This window comes from Podarcis liolepis (assembly GCF_965112155.1).
Source record: "Podarcis liolepis genome assembly, chromosome: 3".
Taxonomy (NCBI): Eukaryota; Metazoa; Chordata; class Lepidosauria; order Squamata; family Lacertidae; genus Podarcis; species Podarcis liolepis.
In genome coordinates this window covers 48,715,574-48,737,467 of record NC_139557.1, presented here as the reverse complement: position 1 = coordinate 48,737,467, position 21,894 = coordinate 48,715,574, and the positions used below count along the sequence as shown (strand labels likewise).

Sequence of the window (21,894 nt, the reverse complement as noted above, 5' to 3'; positions counted from 1 at the left end):
GCCAACCATACGATCGGCAAGTCCTAGGCACTGTGGTTTTACCCACAGCGCCACCCACGTCCCTTACCACTGTAGTTAAGAGTGTCCAATTAGGATCTGGGAAACCAGGCTTCAACTCACCACTCAACAGTCCTGCTTGCACCAGGCACATCTCTTAGCCTAACCTTCCTTGCAGGGTTGTGGAAAGGATGAAATGTGGACCTTGGGCTAATTTAAGGAACGGTGGGATACAAATTAATGATTAAAAGTATTGTGTTTAATAAATCTATCTCAGATAAGAATGCACAAGATTGCAGCTGTAGAGTTCTGTGGGTTTTATCTAGATAAGAAGGCTGTGGCAGCAGTGCACCCACAAATTCTGAGCATATTTATTTGGACATAAAGCTGCAATGACCTGTATACTTACTATGAAGTAGGTTGCACTCAAATTCAGCGGGACTAACTGCAAAGCAAACTTGCATGGAAACGAGCAGCATGTCACATTCACTGCTATGGATTTTTATTTCTAAATAAATGGATGCTTTTGAATTATGGTGCTGGAAGAGACTCTTGAGAGTCCCATGGACTGCAAGAAGATCAAACCTATCCATTCTGAAGGAAATCTGCCCTGAGTGCTCACTGGAAGGACAGATCCTGAATACTTTGGCCACCTCATGAGAAGAGAAGACTCCCTGGAAAAGACTCTGATGTTGGGAAAGATGGAGGGCACAAGGAGAAGGGGACGACAGAGGACGAGATGGTTGGATAGTGTCCTCGAAGCTACTAACATGAGTTTGACCAAACTGTGGGAGGCTGTGGAAGACAGAAGTGCCTGGTGTGCTCTGGTCCATGGGATCACGAAGAGTCGGACACGACTAAACAACAACAAAAAATGTTTATAATTGCAGTTTAGGGCGGCGTTAGATGTAGGTCACTCCGACTACTTCACTTGCCGTGCTTGCAACCTTACGCGCGCTCACCTAGGAATAATACCATTCAGTGTAGAATTTATTTCTGGGTAAACATGCATAGGAGCGTGAGGCATGTCTTAATTTTGCAAGGACCATCCACTTGGCTCATCCTTATTCGCAGCAGTCTCGGAAGTGCGAAACGGTCTCACTAATCCTCCGTTCTGCATGCGCAGCTCCAATGGCTTTCTTGCCAGCAACCCAGGAACACACCTTAGAGCCACCAGGCACGCGCCGCTGCCCTTCCCAAGCCTCGCCTCGAGGCGGAAATGCCAAGAGCGGAAGAAAGGGCGTTGCGCCAGTCCTAAAAATGGCGCCGGCAGAATAAACTTAATCCGAACCCTAAAAGGTGTGTGTCGGTGGCAGGGAAGAGCAGACTGAAATTAAAACCAGCAGACATGAAAGGACTCTTTCCTCTTCCTAGCATATATTTCGGAGGACCCGTATTCTCTTGTCAGTAGTGGGGTTTTTTTAGCCCCTAAATGGCTAACCTCCCCCCCCCACTTCTCGTTAAGGGAGTCTCAGGCGCCGCGTCTGCCCTTACCAAAGATGGCGGTCGGATCGCTTTCTCCAGCGGGTTCCAGTGACGGGAGTTTCTGTTCCGGGTGAGTCCTAGCGGGCGCCATTTTGTGTGGTTCGGGGGAAAAGCCTACCGGAGAGACGGAGGCAGCCCAAGAGCTGCTAGTGCCGCCGGTCGGCGGGGAAGGAGCGGGAGGGGGTGAGTAACGGCCCACAGGGCGGCTACCGTTGAAAATACGCTCGACGCCGCCGAAGGACTGGGGCGCCTTTCCCTTCGCCGTCAGGGGGCGCGCCAGGGCTCGACTCGGCGCTGTTGTCCCAGCAGCCGGGGCGGTTGAGAAGGTGGGGGGGGGGAGGGGTCTGCCCTCTGGGCCCATGTGAAGAAGCGTGGAGGGATTCGCCCTTCTTGATTCCCCCACATTGGTTGACTCGCAGCGGGCGCTTATTTACTGCACGTAACCCTTTTTCTCGAGGTTCTCTTTCCCCCACCCCTCAACGTACCCACCCCCTTTTGCGCATGCGCCGTTGTCCTAGCTGTGGTACTGAACGGGCGGGTTGAGATTAAAACCCGTTACGAATTCATAATGCGCATGCGCCGGTGCGCTCCCGGTTGATCGGAATGAAATATATGGGGGTTGACGTTTGGGGCCGGTGGTGGTTTTGTTGCTCGTGGTGCCTGGAGGGAAGGGATGGAGTCAGTCACGCCCATTGGCTCGATAGGCGTTTTTATGATATAGGATTACTGGCTGATAGTTGCCCTAATGGGGATAGATGCTTTTTAAGCTAAGTGGGTTTTCGCCTCATGTAATGGTAAAGCAATTCATACTTCGCTACATAATCGTCTGGCCCAAAAATGTTTGTCAAATTCTTGCAGTTATTCATTTGAACTGTGATAATGTTTTTCAACAGTAACCCTGCACATGTTTACTTGGCAGTAAGCATTGTTTTCAGTTTAGTGAGGCCTAGCCGCAAGCATTGAGGCTCAGGAAGGCAGCTCTAACATCACGGATCTTGCACATATCGGCAGAGGGGGAGCCCCCTTGGTGTTTCCTCAGACCCCAGATCCTCAAAGGGGAGCGGTGGCAGAGCATATTTTCTGTGGCAACCCTGAAGTTGTGTTATCCTCTCATTATTCTGGCAATCTCATTGTACAGCTTCTGGCAAATGCTGAAAACGCACCTATTTACCCTGGATTTTGCTACGTGAGATTTTTTAACTGATTGTTTTCAGGATGTTTTTGCTTTTTTTCTTTTTAAGTTGGGTATCTTATTTGCCTTCCTGGGTACCTTGGGGAGTAAACACAATAAATAATCAGTGCCAGAATGGGAGACAGTCTGGGAACTTTATGTATCATGATTTGGGTTCCATGATGGAAGAAAGTTGGACTATAAATGAAATAAATAAAAGATTATCATGGTTAGGATTAATTTGCAGCCTTTCACATCTTTGCTATGAAAGCATGTGTGCTAACTGAAGCACTCTATTTCATTTTGCTTCACAGCAGTAAAATCTGTGATTGTGTACACAAAAAATTGGGGTGGGAACTAAGCTTTTATATACAGATTATTTCAGCAATTCAGCTGGTTTTACATGCACTATCTAAGTAATCCTAATAAAGAATTCTGTAATGTAGGAGAGTATTCTGACATTGTAGATGGGAAAGAGGAAAGAGAGAGTAGCAATTTTACTGAATGCTACCAGCTGAGTTAATGGCTTTGAGATTTTAAACAGGGAATTCACAGTTGACAGTTCTTAGTCCGCATTGTATACCAACTCTGGATGGCCTGAGTGTAAATATTTCATGGAAAAGAAGCTTCAGTATGCATGGAACCGGTTACATTATTGATGGAAATGCATGTAGAATGCAGTGTTCAGGAGTATGTACAAAAGGACTTGTCTTGTCCATGCTAACATATAGTGTTCGAATCATAAAGCTATTTTGATAACTTAATTCTAACTATGTCTGCTCAGAAGCAGGTCTTATTGTATTTAATAGGGCTTCTAGATAAGTGGGTTTATGGTGGCAAACTAAGGTACTAAAACATACTTATCAACTTCATACACTTCTCAACATACACTGAAAACTGAAATACTCTGATAGTCAAAAATTCACTGTTGGGTAATCTATGTTGATAACATCCATATGTCTCTGTACCAGCCATTGTCTAAATAATTATTTCTGTTTAAGTCCCACCTCTTCCCAAAGGTTTGGGATGAATAATAGCAGCTCAGGAAAATAAAGTAAAAACAGACTACCCAGTTAAAATATTTAGAAATTAAAATTACCACATGGGTGTCAAAACTTTGGCTGTCAAAACTCCAGACAGGAAGGCTTTGCTGCACTTCTGGAATTAATTGAAGCTTGAACTTCAGTGAATAGCTTCACACACCTAACGCGTGAAACATCTGCACCCAAGTTTACTTTTCAGCAAAATTGTACATAAGCCTTGGCCACATTTTTGCCAATTTCAGTTTACTTTTGGGAGCTGACTTAGTTATACTGTGATGGGTGTTCTGGGAATGCTCTAATGGCTTCTCAGCAACATTTTGCTTGTTGGAATTTTCATTGTGCTTAATAGAGGACAAAATAGACCTATACAAGGCATATGATATTAGTTAAAGAAATATAAATATAAAATATAAAGGACCAGTTTGGCTTTAAAAGTAAAATATATTTGTTAAATGCCTGAAATCAAGGAAGGTATCTTGTTGCACATGATCCTGTGTGTAGTCAAACTAGTGTCTGAGAATTAGGGGAAATAGTGTTTTCCAATAAATAGATTTAGTTCAGGTCAAATCTGTTCTACAGTTTTCCAGGGTAGTTTATAAAAGATTAAAATTAAAAACATTAAAAAGCCATAATAGAAATGAACAGCATAAAAGCAAACACCAAAGCATAAAAGTAATGTAGATAGGATTAAAAGGCTTGAACAGAAAATAGGTATTTGCTTACTCATGAAATTACATAGCGTTTTCAGGCAATGCTCCCTGGGTGCAACATTCTACAATTGGAGGGCTATCCAATTGTAAGAAAAATAAGTACCGGTAGGTTGTTTTCTTTAGCCACCCGCTGCACATCAGATGATGGGAGCACCTATTGAAGATCTTAGTGAAACATATGTAGCATGGTACTAGTAACAAACAGGAAATTGCAGCTTCCTCTATATACATATGTTAGATTGTGTTGGAGTCATGTATGTTTAGTATGTTCTGGTCATCTGTTTTCAGTCCTTTACTGAAATTACACACATAGTCCCATCTGCTGAGAATAGGTAGGCAGCTTGGGGATGCAAGTTCAAAGGCAGAAAGAATAATTTTGAAACGTTTATTAATAGAAGTAAAGCATTTGAGATCAAAAAGGTATCAATTGCAGCATTTTTTAGAACACTGAAAAATAATGCATGTACAAATGGTAGAAGATCTAGAACAGATGTGGAGAACATTTGGGCCTCCAGATGTTGCTGAACTAGAACTCTCATCAACACTGCAAGCATGACCAATGGCTAAGGATGATGGAAGTAGTAGTTCAACAACATCTGGAGGGTGAATGCTTCCCTACACCAAGTACAGAAGAAGAAAATGATTCATATTTTGGGAATATTTATAGATGAAAATTTACTGTCTGGCTCATGCTAAAATAGAGTGGAGGACCAATGTCGGCTGCTCCTCACCTACACATAAACAGTCTCTAGTGTGAACTTGGCTCTCTGCACATGCCCATTTGACTTGTTAGCTCCCCCTGCTTTTTGAAGGGATAAAGTCACATTAATATGTCACCATGCAAACTTAAGCAGATGAGCCAGTTACACATGGAGGAGAGGGTGGTCTTGTGCCACTCAGTCATCATTATTTTGTTGCAGTGCCATCTCAGCTGAATGTATGAGAATTGGGGCGGCATGCAAGATAGAGTGTTGCTTTACAGTGGTTCTGTACTAACACTTTCCACCTGGAAATTATATACGGTTCAACAAGAAGAGTAGGCAAATAGAGGAGAAGGCGAGAATCAAAAGGCAACTTTTTCATTTATGTTTGGAATGCTCTGATACAGAAAAACATAGTAAAATATTTTTCCAAAATTATTACGAAGTACATTCCATTAGTCCATGGGGTGATGAAGAGTCGGACACGACTAAACAACTAAACAACAACATTCCATTAAATATAATTGTTTTTCTTAATATACATAAGATATTGGTCTCTAATGGATTAAAACATAATAAAAACTAGGCAATATCAATCCTTTATAATTTACTTTGGAAATTGGTAAACCAGCAGATTGAGTTCTAGTATTTCAAATTTCACATCTTATGGAATTCAACAATACTTACGAAGGAGAGTCCTATTTTATAGTTCTATGAGACGTTTTATGTGTAAATATATAATGGCATAACTTTTCTTGTGTACTAGATGATCGTAGGATTGTTTGTTGTCACTTCTGTTTGTTCAAAAAGTTTAAAAATCCCAGAAACTATAGGTCATGTCTTAATTTATATGAATGGTTTGAACATTAGCATATTTCTGTTGGGATACTGCCAGGGAGACAAAGTCCACCATGGCCCCAAGCTGTCTGCCGGACGATCCATCTGTCTCCCGTAGGCACGCAGTATCAGCAATTAGCGACATGAGTTTCTAGAAAATATCTTGCTACATTCTAGAGCTCATGCACACTCTATCAGCAGATAATGCACAGCAAAAGTCACACTCAGGAGAGCATTATTTACAAGTTTTATTCAGCGTTGATCAGAACAAAGAAAGACATGACTGCCTGCATCAGTGTCTCCGACACAGAGAGAAAACGAAAGCAATAGAAACATAAACATCCTGTGAACAGGAAATACGCAGACTCTGACTCACAAAGCCTGATCCCTTTTAAGGTGGAGCGGAAATATCCTAACAATTTCTGGATTCTAAATCCAACTGCATCAGAAGGAATTGGGGTTCCCCCTTGTAAAATTCAAGCCTGGAATATTGTATCTTAGCTGCACCAGAAGAGCAAGGCATTCAGAAACAAGGCAAAAGATGGAAGGGATAGGTCATGAAGGGACAATATGTCTAGATCTGGTAAAGTAAAGTAAAGTAAAGTAAAGTAAAGTATTTCCTATTCAGTCAAGTGGAAACAAATCCAGTCTTAATAAAGCATGTAGATTAGTACCCTAATACTCTAGGGCAGGGGTAGGCAAAGTGGTGCCCTCCAGACATTGTTGAACTTCAGCTCCTATTAGTCCCAACCATTATAGCCAAAGGTCAGGTTGATGGGAGTTGCAGTCTGACAACAACTGGAGGGCACCACATTGACTACTCCTGCTATAGGGCTTCTGTGAAACACTGAAGGCAAAACCAAGTGTTTGGATTTGAAGATGGCTTCCACTGTTTATGGAAAGATTGTCTTCCATCTCACACTGGAATGTTGTGCAAAGAAAGTAAAAGTAAATTCACCTGCTTGCACAAGAGCTTCTGCAGCCTCTTAGTGGATGCATCTGAACTGCTATAGTATAAACCAAGGGTGGGATTCAACATATGAATGAGTCTCATCAGTGAAAGCCCCATGCAAGGACTTCTGCTTGTGCAACAGGGTTCCCTCTCTCACTGTGTGCCCCCCAAAATTGGCTGAGGGGTGTTAGAGGGGAGCATTCCATCTAGCAAGACAAATCACATTACTGTATGGTGTTGAATTTCTCCCCATGCCTGTTATTATATATGATTTTTTGTGGAAGCTGTTTTTCAAATCTCTTGTTCATGGTTCTTCGTATCCAGTATATAATAATTTCAAAGATGTATATCAAGCGCCTTCCAATGCTGGATATATTCCCAGAGCAGCTGGGCAGGAGCTGGGACCGAAAGACGGGAGCTCACCCCGCCGCGGGGATTCGAACCGCCGACCATGTGATCGGCAAGTCCTAGGCACTGAGGTTTTACCCACAGCGCCACCCGCGTCCCTTTAGCCTAGAAAATAATACAACAATTTATTTCAATACTGTAATGTAACACCTAAATACAATAATAATAAAATAAAAAAAAATCAGTGGAGTGTAATAAATATGTTGGAAGATTGGAAGGGTGTGTGTGAAATATTTGGTGCCAAAATGACATCAAAGTGAATGCCAGGTGAGCCTGGGGAGAACATTCCACAGGCAAGTTGGCATGTGAACAGTGAACAGGCGGTTCTCTTTTTGTACTTGGTAGCCACATGCCTTACTATACAGCATTGAAGCACATGGGAAAGAGCCTCAGATGCTGACCTTAGTGATCAAGCAGACTGGTAATGAGAAAAAGTGGTCCAGCATGTTTGCTTGGGAGAATAGAAATATGCATTTCCTTCAGTAGTTTCCACTGCTTAGGGTAGCGTTCATAGAATTGTACAGAAGGAAGTTACACTTTCCCATGTTATGAGTTTGTCTGTGTTTGTGTAATATTTACAACAAAATAATAATAATAATTTCATTTTTGAAATTGTAATAATCTTGTTACAAATATTTGTTGAATCCTACTTAGTAGGAATGTTTCAGTAGTATCCAGAAGTATTTCTAAGGAACATGTCTCTTAAGCATATCGATAGCTTTCTGGTCTATGCCCCACCCCACCCCGCCCAGTAGCAGTTTTATTTAAGCAAATGATAATACATTATAGTCTCAATAATTAATTAGCTTTTGTTGCCACTTCAAAGTCATAGTGTGCTTTGAGAACACTTTTGTGATCACCTGTCTAGTCACAGAGACTAAATTAATCTTTCTTGACAGGGGTTCTTTGGAAGGCACTTCTGGGCCAATGCCTGTGATTTGGCAACTCTTCTAAACATCTTTTCACAATATATTTATTTCCCAAAAGTGTTTATTGTTGTTTCACTCTCCTTCACAATTTTGTTAGGAATTCATGTAATATCTAAATTGACCAGTTTTCTGAAAGTGTAAAGTTCTGGAAGTGTTTACTTGTTTCTCAACTGATGACAGTCCTGCAATATGAAATGGAAATTCTGTTATTTGCAATTGTCTGGCATATAAGTGTTTCTGGATGCTACCAGGAATTGGAACAAAATGAAAATGCTACCTGATCTGTTTGAGATAATGTTTGGGTAGTTAATTTTATTTTAAAATATAATTTGTGACTTTTGAAAGAGTTAAATGACTCTAAACACATGAAGTTTCAACTCGAACATCAACTGTTATTTTTGATTAAATGTAGAATATATAAAGAACTAAAGATGTGGGATCAAAGCGGACAGCCTTGGCAACAGTGGCCTTTGAATCAGCAGCAATGGATGCAGTCATTTCAGCACCAGCAAGATCCAAGTAAGTGAATAGCTGGAAAAGTGCTTTCAAGATAAAAGCTAGCACAGCAATTAGCATTTTAGGAATTTGACGAGGACATGATCTTTCACCTGCTACAGAATTAATCAAGCTAATCTGTTCCATAGTGCAGCATGCAACTAACATGTCCCACCAGTGCAAGGATTCTCATTAGCACAACAAAACTTTCTCCCTCTATCTTCCACTGCGTGCACCCCACAGCCTCCCCAAATCTGCAGAAAATTGAGGGAACCCCTGTAATAAATTGGGGAGGCAAGGGAAGGCGAGAGGGTGAGAATCCCATTGCACAAGTGGAAAACCTTGTACATGTAACACTAGGTTGAATACAACTGTTAGTATTTTATTTGCTATCTTTTGATTTCTTGTATGTTGACTTGAAGTAGGTTGGTTGACAATTTGTTATAGTGTTTTAAAACTATTATGGTCAGCACCAGCACCCCTCAATTAGATCAGAATGCACTAACTAAAGACCCGGGCTCTACTAGAATACTTACAATGAATCCTACTTGGATAACATGGGTACACAAAAATAATATTGCAACTTTCAGCCTTGAAAATGATAGTAAATTTAGGTTGTCTGGCTGAAAAGTATCCCCCCCCCAAAAAAAAAGCTTCTGGGAGATGGGAGAAAGAAGATAGGCTGCAATTAAAAATGGGCGCATATCACATCCATTTAAATCCATCAGCAGTTTCCCCCTTGACTTCAGTGTGATGCTGATTTGAACCTTTTAGGCTGCAAGCCTTCATGTAGACTGCTTAAATCTTTAAATCCCATTAAAATTGGCGTGTGTTGAGGATTGCAGGGGTGCAGCCCATTCCTACATATTCAGGAATAAGTTTCACTAAATCCATTGAAGCTTAAGTATGCATGCTAAATATGTATGTGCATTATAGCAACTGGAGTATTAGTACCAGTACAGGTTTCATTCTCTGAATACAGCTGACAAATTCTGTTTATTAGATATTTTTGAAATGGAGGATTGGATGAAACTGTGATAGGACAATGAACTGTTTTGGTAGTCTTAAGGTGCAGTCTTAAGAAGGAAGTCCCACTGTGTTCACTGGGGCTCATTTCTATGTGTGTGTATATAGGAGGCGGTGGAAGACAGGAGTGCCTGGCGTGCTCTGGTCCATGGGGTCACGAAGAGTCTGATATGACTAAATGACTAAACAACAACAACAACATAGGATTACAGCCTAAATCTAATGATTATTTGCCCTATTTGAAACAGAAAATAGTCTTAGATTAATGCATATAAATTATGTGAAGGACACTTTTAAAAGGAAGCTTTTAATATACTTCCCATGACATGTGAATAAGGTGCTGTTCTGATGGGCTTGATAAATATTTCTTCCTAATTCTGCCATGGAAATCTGTACGTTGAAAATCTAATTTTATTTCTAGGCCAAATTGACTGGGCAGCATTAGCTCAAGCATGGATTGCTCAGCGAGAAGCTTCAGGGCAGCAGAGTGTAGTGGAACAGCAAGGGATGATGCCAAATGGCCAGGAGATGACAGGCATGGAGCCTGGTCCAAACAACCATGGCAACTTTCAGGGTGATCCAAACTTCAACAGAATGTGGCAGCCAGGTTTGTTTTTTAATACTTTCCTCTTTGCTTTTGGATTCTAACACTGATATGCTCTATCTTTCTAAGCCTGGAGCATCCTTGGAAAAGGCAAGTTGACTGCAAGATCCAAACCTCATTGGCTTTGAATTATTTTCTCTGTTAATGCACAGAATGTAAATTAGAGCATATAGTTCTGCCCTTTGTAGTGCTCTGTGATACGCTCCTAGATGCTGCCTTAATCAGCCAGCTGTAGTCAGATTCAGGTTCTGGTCAGATAGCAATCTATAGATCAAAATGTTTTCTATTTCCTCACAGGCATTTCATACACAGACTTTCATACCAGCAAGTCTGGTGCTTTTTCAGCAGTTGCTGCTGTTATTCGTCTATGCTTCAAATGGGCTAACTTTATTTGTTAAAATGGTACAAAAGTACTTATGGTACATTGCTTAATGTACACAAAGGATTTTTCAGTTTCACAAACTCTTAAATGTATTTCAAATTAGGCTGGTTAAAGGATACAGTATGGAAATGTATAGTTGAAAGTCGTCCCCGTCGTCCCCGTCCCCAGTTCTGCCTGTGTGCCTAGTACAGCTATATGCTAACGGAAATGGTAAGCTACTTGGAGAAACTAGCCAAGAACAGTTTTCTTCCTCACTGGCTTGTTTCATGATCCTTTTTCAAGTCCACAACTAGCTCTTAGTATGTTATGGATGATGAAACACAAGATCATCCTGATTTTGGTTGATTTCATGGTATATTTAGCCAGCAGACAAAAATCAAGAAGGAATATCAGTGATAGTCTGGACACAAACAATGAATGATAGCTTTATTAAGGTATATATTTGTGTGTATTTTACATTAAAGATTTTATTTTGAAAGTCTCAAGAGAAGAAATGGAAAGAATGAGTTGTTAACATTTTGATTTTAAATCCAAACAGACTGGAGCGTGCCCCACCAACCCCCTCATCCACCTCCAGAGCAGCCATGGATTCCTCCAGCACCAGGCCCAATGGATATTGTTCCTCCATCGGAAGACAGCAACAGTCAGGACAGTGGGGAATTTGCCCCTGACAACAGGCATATATTTAGTCAGAATAATCACAACTTTGGGGGACCACCACCTGATAACTTTGCAATGGGCCCAGTGAACCAGTTTGACTATCAGGTGAAACATTTCTTGCTTAAATATTGTAAGCATGCAGAGCCCATTCCACGGAGTTGTGCCTCTAGTGCTGATTTTCAACAGAATCCACAAGTTTTATTGTTTGCTCAGATACAATTTGTCATCTGCAAACCACCTGCATTGTGAACACCTCTTTATAATTTGGTTGTTAAAACACCTCGTTTTCCAATGCAATAAGTTTTGTGTAAAAGAGAAAAATATGAAAGAAAACAAAATGCTTAAATACATGAGCAAGTGTATTCTGAGAAGGAACCGCCTGTTTAGAAAGATAGCCTAGATGATTTAGTATTTCTTTTCCACCTCTCGCCAGTTTGATTTGATTCATAAAGGTGAATTATGCCCACAATATCAGTTTCCAAAATGAATTCTGCGCTCCTGCACACAACTAAGCTTCTCTGAAATACTGTAATTTAGAAGTATAGAACTGGCCAAAATTATAGCCATTTACTCTGGTTTTGTTATTTTTCCTGGGCAAGAGTCCCAGTATGTGCAAGGAACATCTCTACCTGAAAAAGCATCTCCATTCATTTTACTGGAAGTGTATATTTCTTTAGGTGTGTGGATTGAAGTGAGCAGTGTGGACCACTGTGCACATTTATCCTTTTGAGTCTGTGTGGGCTTTCTAGATTAGGCTTTTCAGAGGAAGTGCCAAGTTCCATTCATTTCAGTGGCACTTAAACATGCCTACACTTTTCTGAATTGCCATTATAAACAGTGTGTCGATGTTATACAGTGTTATAAAGTATGATATATGGCAGTCAAATATGAAGTTGTAAATGATTTTTTTAAGTAAACATCAGTGGAGAATGAATCTTTCAGTGCTCTTTCTTTTTCCTTTTTCACTTCTGTGTCAAATCCCCACACTCTTATTAGATGTAGATATTACAAGTTTTTCCCCCTGGCCTTTTTTAATTGAAAAAAATGCTGCAGACTTTAGTGTAATTGTTAGATTGGTCAGCTGAAGCTCTACACACAAATAAAAAAGTACACATTGAATTTTTGGGACTGAGATTGGCGCAGAAATTGCTATGCAGATTGTTCTCGCACATATCACATTTATATAGTTTCCCTAGGCAGCTTACTAAAATATTAAAATATTAAATTAAAATGAAATTAAACAGTAAGAGGCAGCCAAAAACCCACACCATTCCTTAGAACAGAGATAGCATAAACTAATTTACAACTCTCATAACCAGGGGGCAAGTATGATTTAAAAAGAAAGAAACTTAGATGTTATGTTTCTTTACTTTATATCCCAAACTAGCAGCTGGCTTACTGCAGCTACGGTGGCTTTCCTTTGAACTATAAATCAAGCTGATAATTGTAGTTGCAATTAATATAATTAATTTATCTACTTAAATCTTCTCTTCCAACACCCATCCAATACGGAAGGGACTTGGAACTGTTCCAGTTTATTTATGTTGTGTTACAGTAAAGCAAAATTCCTATTTCTGAATTCTGAAGTGAGAAGGACTAGTCAGTTTTCTTTTCTGAAACTGTCAATTTCAGAGAATATAGGCTGTCCCTTAAAATATTAAAAGGGCTTCTATTCAACTTTAGTAAGGTTCTTTCTACTGTGCATTTTTGTACAGACCAAATATTAAAGTTAGGAAATGTGAAGCATTGATCTGAAAGAAAATGAGCTTCGTTACTCTTTCAGCATGGGGCTAATTTTGGTCCACCTCAAGGTGGGTTTCATCCACCTTACTGGCAGCCTGGACCACCAGGCCCTCCAGGTCCTCCAGCACCTCCTGCACCACCTCAGAATCGAAGGGAGAGGCCAGCATTCAGAGATCGCCAGCGCTCACCTATCACATTACCTGCAAAACAGGAGACTCCTCAAATCGGTATGTCCTCATCATATTAATTTTAATAAATGTAGTGCCTTGGGCTGAACCAGCTCCTGTTATCAGTACAGTACTATCACAGCTTGAGCGTGCTGATCTTGGAGCCCCAATAGGAGAGAAATTCTGAGAAATTGCATGGGCAGGAGATTTCCCTTGCACCTAGCAGTTCAAAAGCATGCCAGTGCAAGTAGATAAATAGATACTGCTGTGGTGGGAAGGTAAAAGGCGTTTCCATGCACTCTGGTTTCTGTCACGGTGTTCTGTTGCGCCAGAAGCAGTTTAGTCATGCTGGCCACATGACCCAGAAAGCTGTCTGTGGACAAACGCCGGCTTCCTTGGCCTGAAAGCGAGATGAGCACTGCAACCCCATAGTCGCCTTTCACTGGACTTAACTGTCCAGGGGTCCTTTACCTTAGCCACATCCCAACTCCTATTTATGTGTTTGCCACCACAATGTCTAGCTTAGCCTAGGAAGAGAATTAGAAAGCTACAGTGGCTTTCTCCCTGTGAAACATCCTAAAAACCTCAAACACATCCCTTATCTGATGAGCTTAAAAAGAAAATGAATGGGTTCCTTTTTAAGAAACTACTTTTCTGTATGAATATTTAGATGCTGTTAAACGCCGAACTCTGCCTGCATGGATTCGTGAGGGCCTAGAGAAGATGGAACGAGAAAAGCAAAAGAAGCTAGAGAAAGAGAGAATGGAGCAGCAGCGTTCTCAGTTGTCTAAGAAAGAAAAAAAGGAAAATGCTCACACAGGAGAAGAAGATGGACCACGGTTACCTCAGAAAAGTAAATTTGTAAGTGAAAAAGTTTATTTCACTGACAGATCAGTTGTAATAATGCTGCATTGAATTCTAACCCGTATTTTAACCTATTTCATAACCCTTTTTTTATAGGATAGTGATGAAGAAGATGAAGATCTTGATAACGTAGAAGCTACAAGTAGTGGAAAAGTCAGTAGAAGTCCCTCTCCAGCTCCTCAAGAGGAGCAAAGTGAACCAGAAATGACAGAGGAAGAAAAGGAGTATCAGATGGTATGGAGGAGTTTGGGACCATTTCATTGGCCATGCCTATATGAGCTTGCTTATTAGTAGGGCTGCCATTCTATTTAAAGAAATCATAGTTGGTTTATCAAATAATGCTGATTTAATTAATTTTTGTTAAAATTCATTTGACTAAAATAATAGTTTGCAGAAAACTCTGTTTTTAGATCGTGTACATGTATTTTGCAGCAAGTTCAATTTTAGAGAGGCATTCCCTCCTTTACATAATTGAAGGGGGTGCCTCTTTAAAGATAGTGTCTGTCGCCTGTTTATGCTTACTTAAAAAACATTTTTTAAATTAAGCAAGGATTCCTTTTTGAGTTGAATAAAAACAACTTTAATCAACCTGTCCTTAATTAGTTAAAATTTGCACTCTTAGTTATTAGGAAAAGCTGTTCCCCTTGGGCTAAGCTAGAGAAAGCTAGCAAGTCCGTTAGCAAGCAAGTTCTCTGTGCCTCCGCTAGTGCTTCCACTAGTAGCTATTAAGGCAAGAACGAAATGGTTGTATGCACAGCCTAATATGATGACAGTCAACTCCAACTTTAAAGCCACACAACCAGCATCAGCATTTAACTACACATATGACCGGCTTGAGAAAGGACATAGAACCAAATTTGGGCAAAAAAAGTGGACATTTTGTAAAGTTATGGGCTAGAGCGACACTGGATATCAATAATATGGTGCTGATATAAGATGCATGGCAAGGGGAGAGAATGGCTAGAGTCAAGTTAGGTACACATAACATACCCAAAGGTTTATAAATGCTTGAGCAGACTTTAGATAATTCAAGCTCTTGATTTATAGGATCAACAGATTCCTATAAGGATCTGGATTCTCTTACTGAGAAGAAAAGATGTATGTGAAATGTGATTGTAGCGCTCTTCTCTCCCAAACTCTGTTTCCATCTGCTTTCATTACTTGACTACACATTACTGAATGCAAAGGTGAACTGCTGTGCATACTGAACAAATAGGTACATTTTAAAGTACGTTGCTTGTGGTTGATCATGTAACCAGTTGCATAGTGTGAGCCCAATGCTTTCTTCAGCAGTTCCAAGAAATCATGGGTAATAGAACCATTATGCTTCCTAACCTGAATAACTGAATAGAATTGCAAAAGTTTGCTGAGAATTGTGTTTGAACTGGGGATTTTTATTTATAATTGTATAGATGTTGCTGACAAAAATGCTGCTGACAGAAATTCTCCTAGATGTCACAAATGAAGAAATATATTACGTGGCTAAAGATGCCCATCGTAAAGCAATAAAAGGTATGCTTAGGCTTTCTAGTACTTTAATTAAATATCCTTTTGCATGTCCTAGAACATTTAAATCCATAGTATCTGTACCTAAAAGCAGTCTGTATGTTAAGGAAGAAAAGTTGCAAAAATTCAGTTGTAATAATCATATACTATTGTCCTGTGCAGTGTATTGTTCTGTGCAGTGTATTGTGAGTTAACTTCAGTTATTCCATTTCTTTCCTATAGAATGTCATTTATTTATTTTAAATGTTTCCATATTTTAGATAATTCTAGTTCAAATTTAGCTGAGTAAAACTTAGGGCATACTTGAATTATGAATGATTTTGCTTTCACTGTTAGCCAGCTATTTTCTTTTTACGAAAATAGGCAGCTTTATTCCATATAGTTGTGAGTAAATAATTATGTACAGTTCTGTCTACAGATGAAATTTATTAACTTGGAAATGTATAACTATAAGAAACTGATCTATCCACTATTAATTCACAGTTTAAATTTCTAAACATTCGTGGCCAGAAAATAACTGGGTTTTCAATGGATTACGTTTTTAATGTTTTTTCTCTCCTCCACAAAACAGCAATAGTAGTAGATTTAACAATACCATAGACTCTCATGCCTATGAAATCGTGGCTATTTGTGTTAACATGTTGTTCCTGTTGTTGATGTGATACAAAGCTCCTGCAAAACAGCTGGCACAGTCCAGTGCATTGGCTTCCCTTACTGGACTTGGTAAGTATGTTCCCAGTTTTGAGAGGGACTTAATGGGGAGATTGCTCTGGCTTGCATTTCTAAATATGTATTGAAACTGCCCAACATGCAATAGGCAAGCATCTGATAACTTTTGTGTTTCTTAGAAAGGGCTTATCTTGCAAATAAACCTATTGAAATACACAAAATTGTACAGTGGTGTTATTTCCATTGTAAGCATAATGTAAGCCTGTCCTGTAAATGAAATGTTTTGCACCAGATAGCTACTACAGTATCTAAATAAAGTGAATTTGGAGGAATTTTTCTCCTGTTTTTAATTCAGCTATTAGTGTGTGCTTTGATAAGAGAAACCCATAAAAATCTACAGTTTTGTCCTGCCAGCAATCCACACAACAAATGTATGTTTTGAGTTCTCATAGCCAGCAGTTAGTGTAATATTGGGATATGCTGGATATGAAATTCAGAATTACATTCTGAGATGTAATAGTTTTTTTAAAAATGTTTGAAATATCAGTGTAACATTATACAATTTTAGTAACTTGTTATATTAAATATTTTTACTACTAGTAACAAATTCTTACACGTTAGCTTAAATGTATTAGTCAACTAATACTGAAGAGAACATAAAAAGAAAGTAAGAATGCTTCTGTATCAGATGTTCAGTATTACTTTCTGCTAGTCTTGGTAGTTTTTCCAGATCTATCTTTTGGGGGAAGAGAAGTCCATTCCTATTCCATACCTGTACCTCTTTAATGTACAGTCTTTTCTGAACAGTAGAAAATTGATTGGCATTTGGGACTTTTTAAAGCCCTGGATATTGAAGCTGGCTGAAATCATTGCAAAGATGTCTTCAGGGACAGGTCTTAGGCACTGCACTCCTGTGTATATGCTTTCTGATGTACACTAAGCATTTGGTACTGGCTCTGTAAAGAGCTTTTTTACCCATATACTTAACGGGAAAGTATGTAACCATAGCGATTGCTTGCTGGAAAACATGGCAAGCTATTCCGGAAGAAGTAAAACCAGATACTGAACAGCAGGTCAAATGTGTGGGCCTTGAACATCCAGTCAACCACCTTTGGCACTTCCTCCAGAATAAGTGGCTTCTTCAGTGAAGAAGTGAAAGATGGGCAATATACTCTCCTCTTTGCCCTGCAGAAATATTAAGAACCAGGATTAATCTTCCCTCGTGATAGACTAGGCTTTATGCACGCAGGTGGACTGGGTGGTTATGGATCAGGAGACAGTGACGATGAGAGGAGCGACAGAGGCTCTGAGTCATCCGATACTGATGACGAGGAACTGCGACACAGAATCAGGCAAAAACAAGAAGCATTTTGGAGAAAGGAGAGAGAACAGCAGCTATTGCTGGAGAAACAGCTGGAAGGTAGGATGTGTGTTTGGTTCAGAATTGACGACAGTAGCAATGGTTTCCAACCTCTCAGACTTATGTGCCAGCTTGTACCCTAACTTGCAACCTGGGAGCCAAGTGCAGAATAATGCACCATGTACACAAGCCTGAGCTATAGAGTACATTACAGGTAACTGAGGAATTTGGGGTTTTCTCTGTGCTTTGATACTAGTTCACAACTCCAAATAGTTTTATCTTTAGGTGACCTCACCTCTGTCAATAACACAGATAGTAAAATTTCATAAGCAGAGGCCTTGGCCATTGTAATTCCTAAGATCTGTTAAGAGTTGGATACACAAGGACTGGCTCACATCCAGAATGCAACAAGTAAAGAATCTGCTAGAATCTTTGGATAGAATAGAGGCAGAATTAGCTATAGCATGAAGAAATCCTTGGGGAAAGGCACACACTTTCCAGTACAGAGATTCCAGGAACACACATATTACAAAGATTCCTCTGAATTCATTGAGACTGCCAGTTTACAGTTGCCCATGGCAACAGAGATATTTCATAGATATTTATTGTGATTATTGTTTAGGTTCCATTTATATTCTTGCTTCAAAACCCTATTAAAAAGGGAATTGTTGATGATTAAAAACCCAATCTAATTCATGTTCACTTGTAAATAAGCTCCAGTGACTTTCAAATAGCTACAGAAAAGAAGTAATATAAAAGAAGTAATGTTATACTATCTTGCCTTGTTGATACACTGGCCATTAGTGGACGATAGGGAGAAGTTTCTTGTATCTCTGCCATCTCGCTTGGCGTGATTTTTGTATTTGTTTCTTTTATGCACTTACTTTTGCAGAAGAAAAGCTCCAGAATGAGAAAATTGCTAAAGAGATGAGTGAACTCACCAGTAAAGAGCAAAACAGCAGTTCACCACCAGAGGATGCAAAAGAAGAGGTGGAGGCGGATGTGTTCAGTGAAAAGAAAAAATCTCCAAAGCAAATGACACCAGATGCTGAACTCAAAAAAGAGGTTAAAGAAAAAGAGAGAATAGGGAGGAGTAGGTCAAAAAGTTCAAGCAGTGGTAGTTCGAGTGCCAACAGCAGAAGTAGTAGCAGTAGTAGCAGCAGCACAGCCTCTAGTTCATCCTATAGCAGTAGCTCTGGTAGCAGTCGCAGCTCTTCACATTCTTCTTCCCCTAAAAGGAAAAAGAGGCGTAGCCACAGTAGATCACCTTCACATAAGGTTAGGCGCAGCAGAAGCAGGAGCTATTCTCACAGAAACAGGAGAGAGAGGAGCAGGAGTAGGGGCAAGGTAAGAGAAAGGCGGAGATCTAGTAGACATAGGAGTGCAGACAGGGGGGAGAGGAGGCGAAATCGTAGTCCTTCCCATGACCGAAACTGGGAGAGGCGTAGAAGTGATAGTCACTCAAGGGATAGACTTGCTAGCCTTTCCACTCGTAGTGGGAGTCGAGATAGGCGTAAAAGTGAGGACCAGCGTAGAAGTGAAAGTGGAAACAGGCACAAACACAGCCACGATAGTAAAGTTCAGGAGAGGAAAAAGGAACGCAGCAGGAGCCTAGAAAAAGACAAGAAAAAGAACAGAGAGAGGGAGAGAGACCAGGAGAAGCGCAAAGAGAAACAGAGAAAAGAAGAAAAAGACAGTAAAGCTGGCAATCATGATGAGAGATTAAAGAGAAAAAGAGATAGTGAAAGAACGGTCTCTCGTAGCGATTCAGTTTCCTCAAAAACATTAAGGCATGATTCTAGGCAGGAAAGCAAGAAAAGTTCTACCAAAGAGAGCAAAAAGCACTCAGGTTCGGAATCTAGCACAAGGAGCAGTTCTGAGTCACCAGGCAGCAGCAAAGAAAAGAAGTCTAAGAAAGCAAAGCATAGTCGGTCGCGGTCCGTGGAGAAATCTCAAAGGTCTGGTAAGAAGGCAAGCCGCAAACACAAGTCTAAATCACGATCAAGGTAGTATTCTTTTAAGTATCTTGTTTGATTTATGTATTTATTTCTGTTTTTGTTCATCATCATGCCTGCAACTATATATTTTACAAGTTAAGCTAACTTCTTTAGATTATTCTCAGTGGGGTGGGGGTGGCGGCGGATGGGAACGACTTTGATAGCATTGATTTCCAACTAAGAAAACTTAAGTTTTTAAGCCTAACGTGTGTGTTTTTTGATAGTTCCTTTCCTCTTTAATTTCCCTCCCTTTCTCCTTATTTTTCAGATCAATGACTCCTCCACGTCGTAAACGCTGAGGAATGATATGGCACTAGTCATACGATTTAAAAATTCCATGAGTTTTTAAGGGCTTGTCTCATTATAGAGGCTCATTATAGAGGCTACAGTTGTGGCTGTGTAGGTGAAAGCTGAACCCTCCTTTTTAAAAAAAATAATCTGTAAATAGCTGTATTTTTGGGAAACGCTGCTCGGAGTTAAGTACTTGCTAGGATTTCTTTGTATTTACATTTTTCCTTAGTAGTGCTTACTAAGACTATGAAATATGCCATTCTCTTTCAGCTGTAATGTTCTTAAAATTGCTATTGAATGTACTGTGATGTCAATAAAGTTCTTTAGTTCATTTTTTGTTTAAATTCTTGTATTTTAATTTACTTTTTTTTTTTTACAATACACTTTTGTAAAATACTGAACAGTTTGTCAGTTTTAAATTTTCTCAGTGTTTTAAGTTTCCTCCTTGAATAATTCAAGGTCGGTCAGTCCCTGGGCAAAAGAATTGTTAAAATGAACTGTAGGGTTTTGTTTTTAAAAAACATTTATTGAATTATCATCCTACTGTCTGTGACTAAAATGTGCATAATTCTTATTGTACAACATACCAATATTAGCCAAGCACAAATAGTAGCGAAGTGCAAGTAAACAACATGTATGATGTGAGTTTGTAACTTTGAAACTCTATTCCTCAATATCCTACTTCTGTGTTAAAAAGCACACTCTATAATGGTTCATATGGTTAGAGAAGCTAGAATCTATTTTGGATTCATTTGTTTTATTACTCTATAACTTCTGCATTAGAAACCATTAAATAACTCTGTGATACAGAAGGTTAATAAAAATAACTAGGTCTGGTCTTGCAACTTATTACTAGAAATATGGTTTCACTTTAAAAAACAAGACAGTTTTTAAACTTATTTTTCCAACATATTAACCATCTAGAGAGATGGTCTTTTGGCTGATAGAACTGAACTCGTAAAAACAGGCATTTGCAAACTGCAAATTTACAACCTGCCCATCCCAAACAACTGTCAACAAACATTGTGAGTTCTTGGGAACTTCAAAATGTCAAATAATACATTCTGATGAGGGGTATTATGCTTTTTGGTTTTTAAATATAATTTGCTGACTAAATATACCCTTTAAAAATGGCTAACGGATGCAATGGCATATGCAATTGGGAATGTTCCATTAAATCTTCCAGGTAAATATTGCATAAAAAGAACTGCACCAAACAATTATGTTGCCCAGAGTCCTCCCATCCCTTTCTTCATGAATTCAACCTACTGTAGTTTTAAACGAAAGAAGAGAAACAAGTTCTAAGGATAAACTGGTTTTTAGATAACTAAGAATCTGAGAGATTTGGTTAAAAAATTAAAACAGTGGGGGCAAAGATTTTTTTCAGTGATCCCATTTATTTTAAAATGAAGTACTGAGGAATACAGCTTTCTATGATCTACTGCATCCACTTTTTAAACTAGACTTCTTTTGTTAAGTAAACAAGATTGTGCATGAAGCTTTTTATATACTACATCAGCTGGATTTGTCACTCCCTGTATCAATGGAAATTTCATTCACACAAGTGCACTAATTTCAGTAATGTCTGTATGCCAATAAAGAGAGCATACTCTTCCTATTTAAAAGGTTCATAGGTTTTACTTAATGGTCTATATAACACATCACAGAGAGAATGGTGGGACCAAACTGTTGTCACAATGAGCCTTTAAGTAAATTGAGTTTCCTTTACTGGAGCTATAATTAATTTTTCTACAGAATATGATAAACATATTGACTTGGATCCAAAGAAGTGAGAGAAGGAGGCTGTCTGGGCCTATTTGGGTTTTAGTGCCTTGTGCCATCACCAGCCCATACAATCAGTTACCTACCTTCTTATAATTTCATCACCTTTCTTACA

At 39.4% G+C, this 21,894-nt stretch overlaps 1 protein-coding gene across 3 annotated transcripts; it reads left to right on the top strand.

The window, feature by feature from the left end:
* Positions 1-1,240: 1,240 nt before the first annotated feature.
* On the top strand, positions 1,241-20,341 carry PNISR (PNN interacting serine and arginine rich protein). Of its 3 annotated transcripts, none has more exons than XM_083497634.1 (12): positions 1,241-1,552; positions 8,646-8,752; positions 10,176-10,361; positions 11,279-11,505; positions 13,184-13,370; positions 13,981-14,171; positions 14,271-14,408; positions 15,587-15,686; positions 16,350-16,403; positions 17,599-17,769; positions 18,602-19,715; positions 19,975-20,341. In XM_083497634.1, exons 1-12 carry the CDS (start codon positions 1,497-1,499, stop codon positions 20,003-20,005), a joined length of 2,562 nt encoding a protein of 853 aa, XP_083353760.1. In that variant the 5' UTR covers positions 1,241-1,496; the 3' UTR covers positions 20,006-20,341. The 3 variants fall into 3 exon arrangements, with proteins under 3 accessions (XP_083353760.1, XP_083353762.1, XP_083353761.1); XM_083497635.1 differs by lacking the exon at positions 1,241-1,552 and adding an exon at positions 1,567-1,665; XM_083497636.1 differs by lacking the exons at positions 1,241-1,552; positions 17,599-17,769; positions 18,602-19,715; positions 19,975-20,341 and adding an exon at positions 1,557-1,665 and having other exon boundaries at positions 15,587-16,570.
* The last annotated feature ends 1,553 nt before the right edge of the window (positions 20,342-21,894 follow it).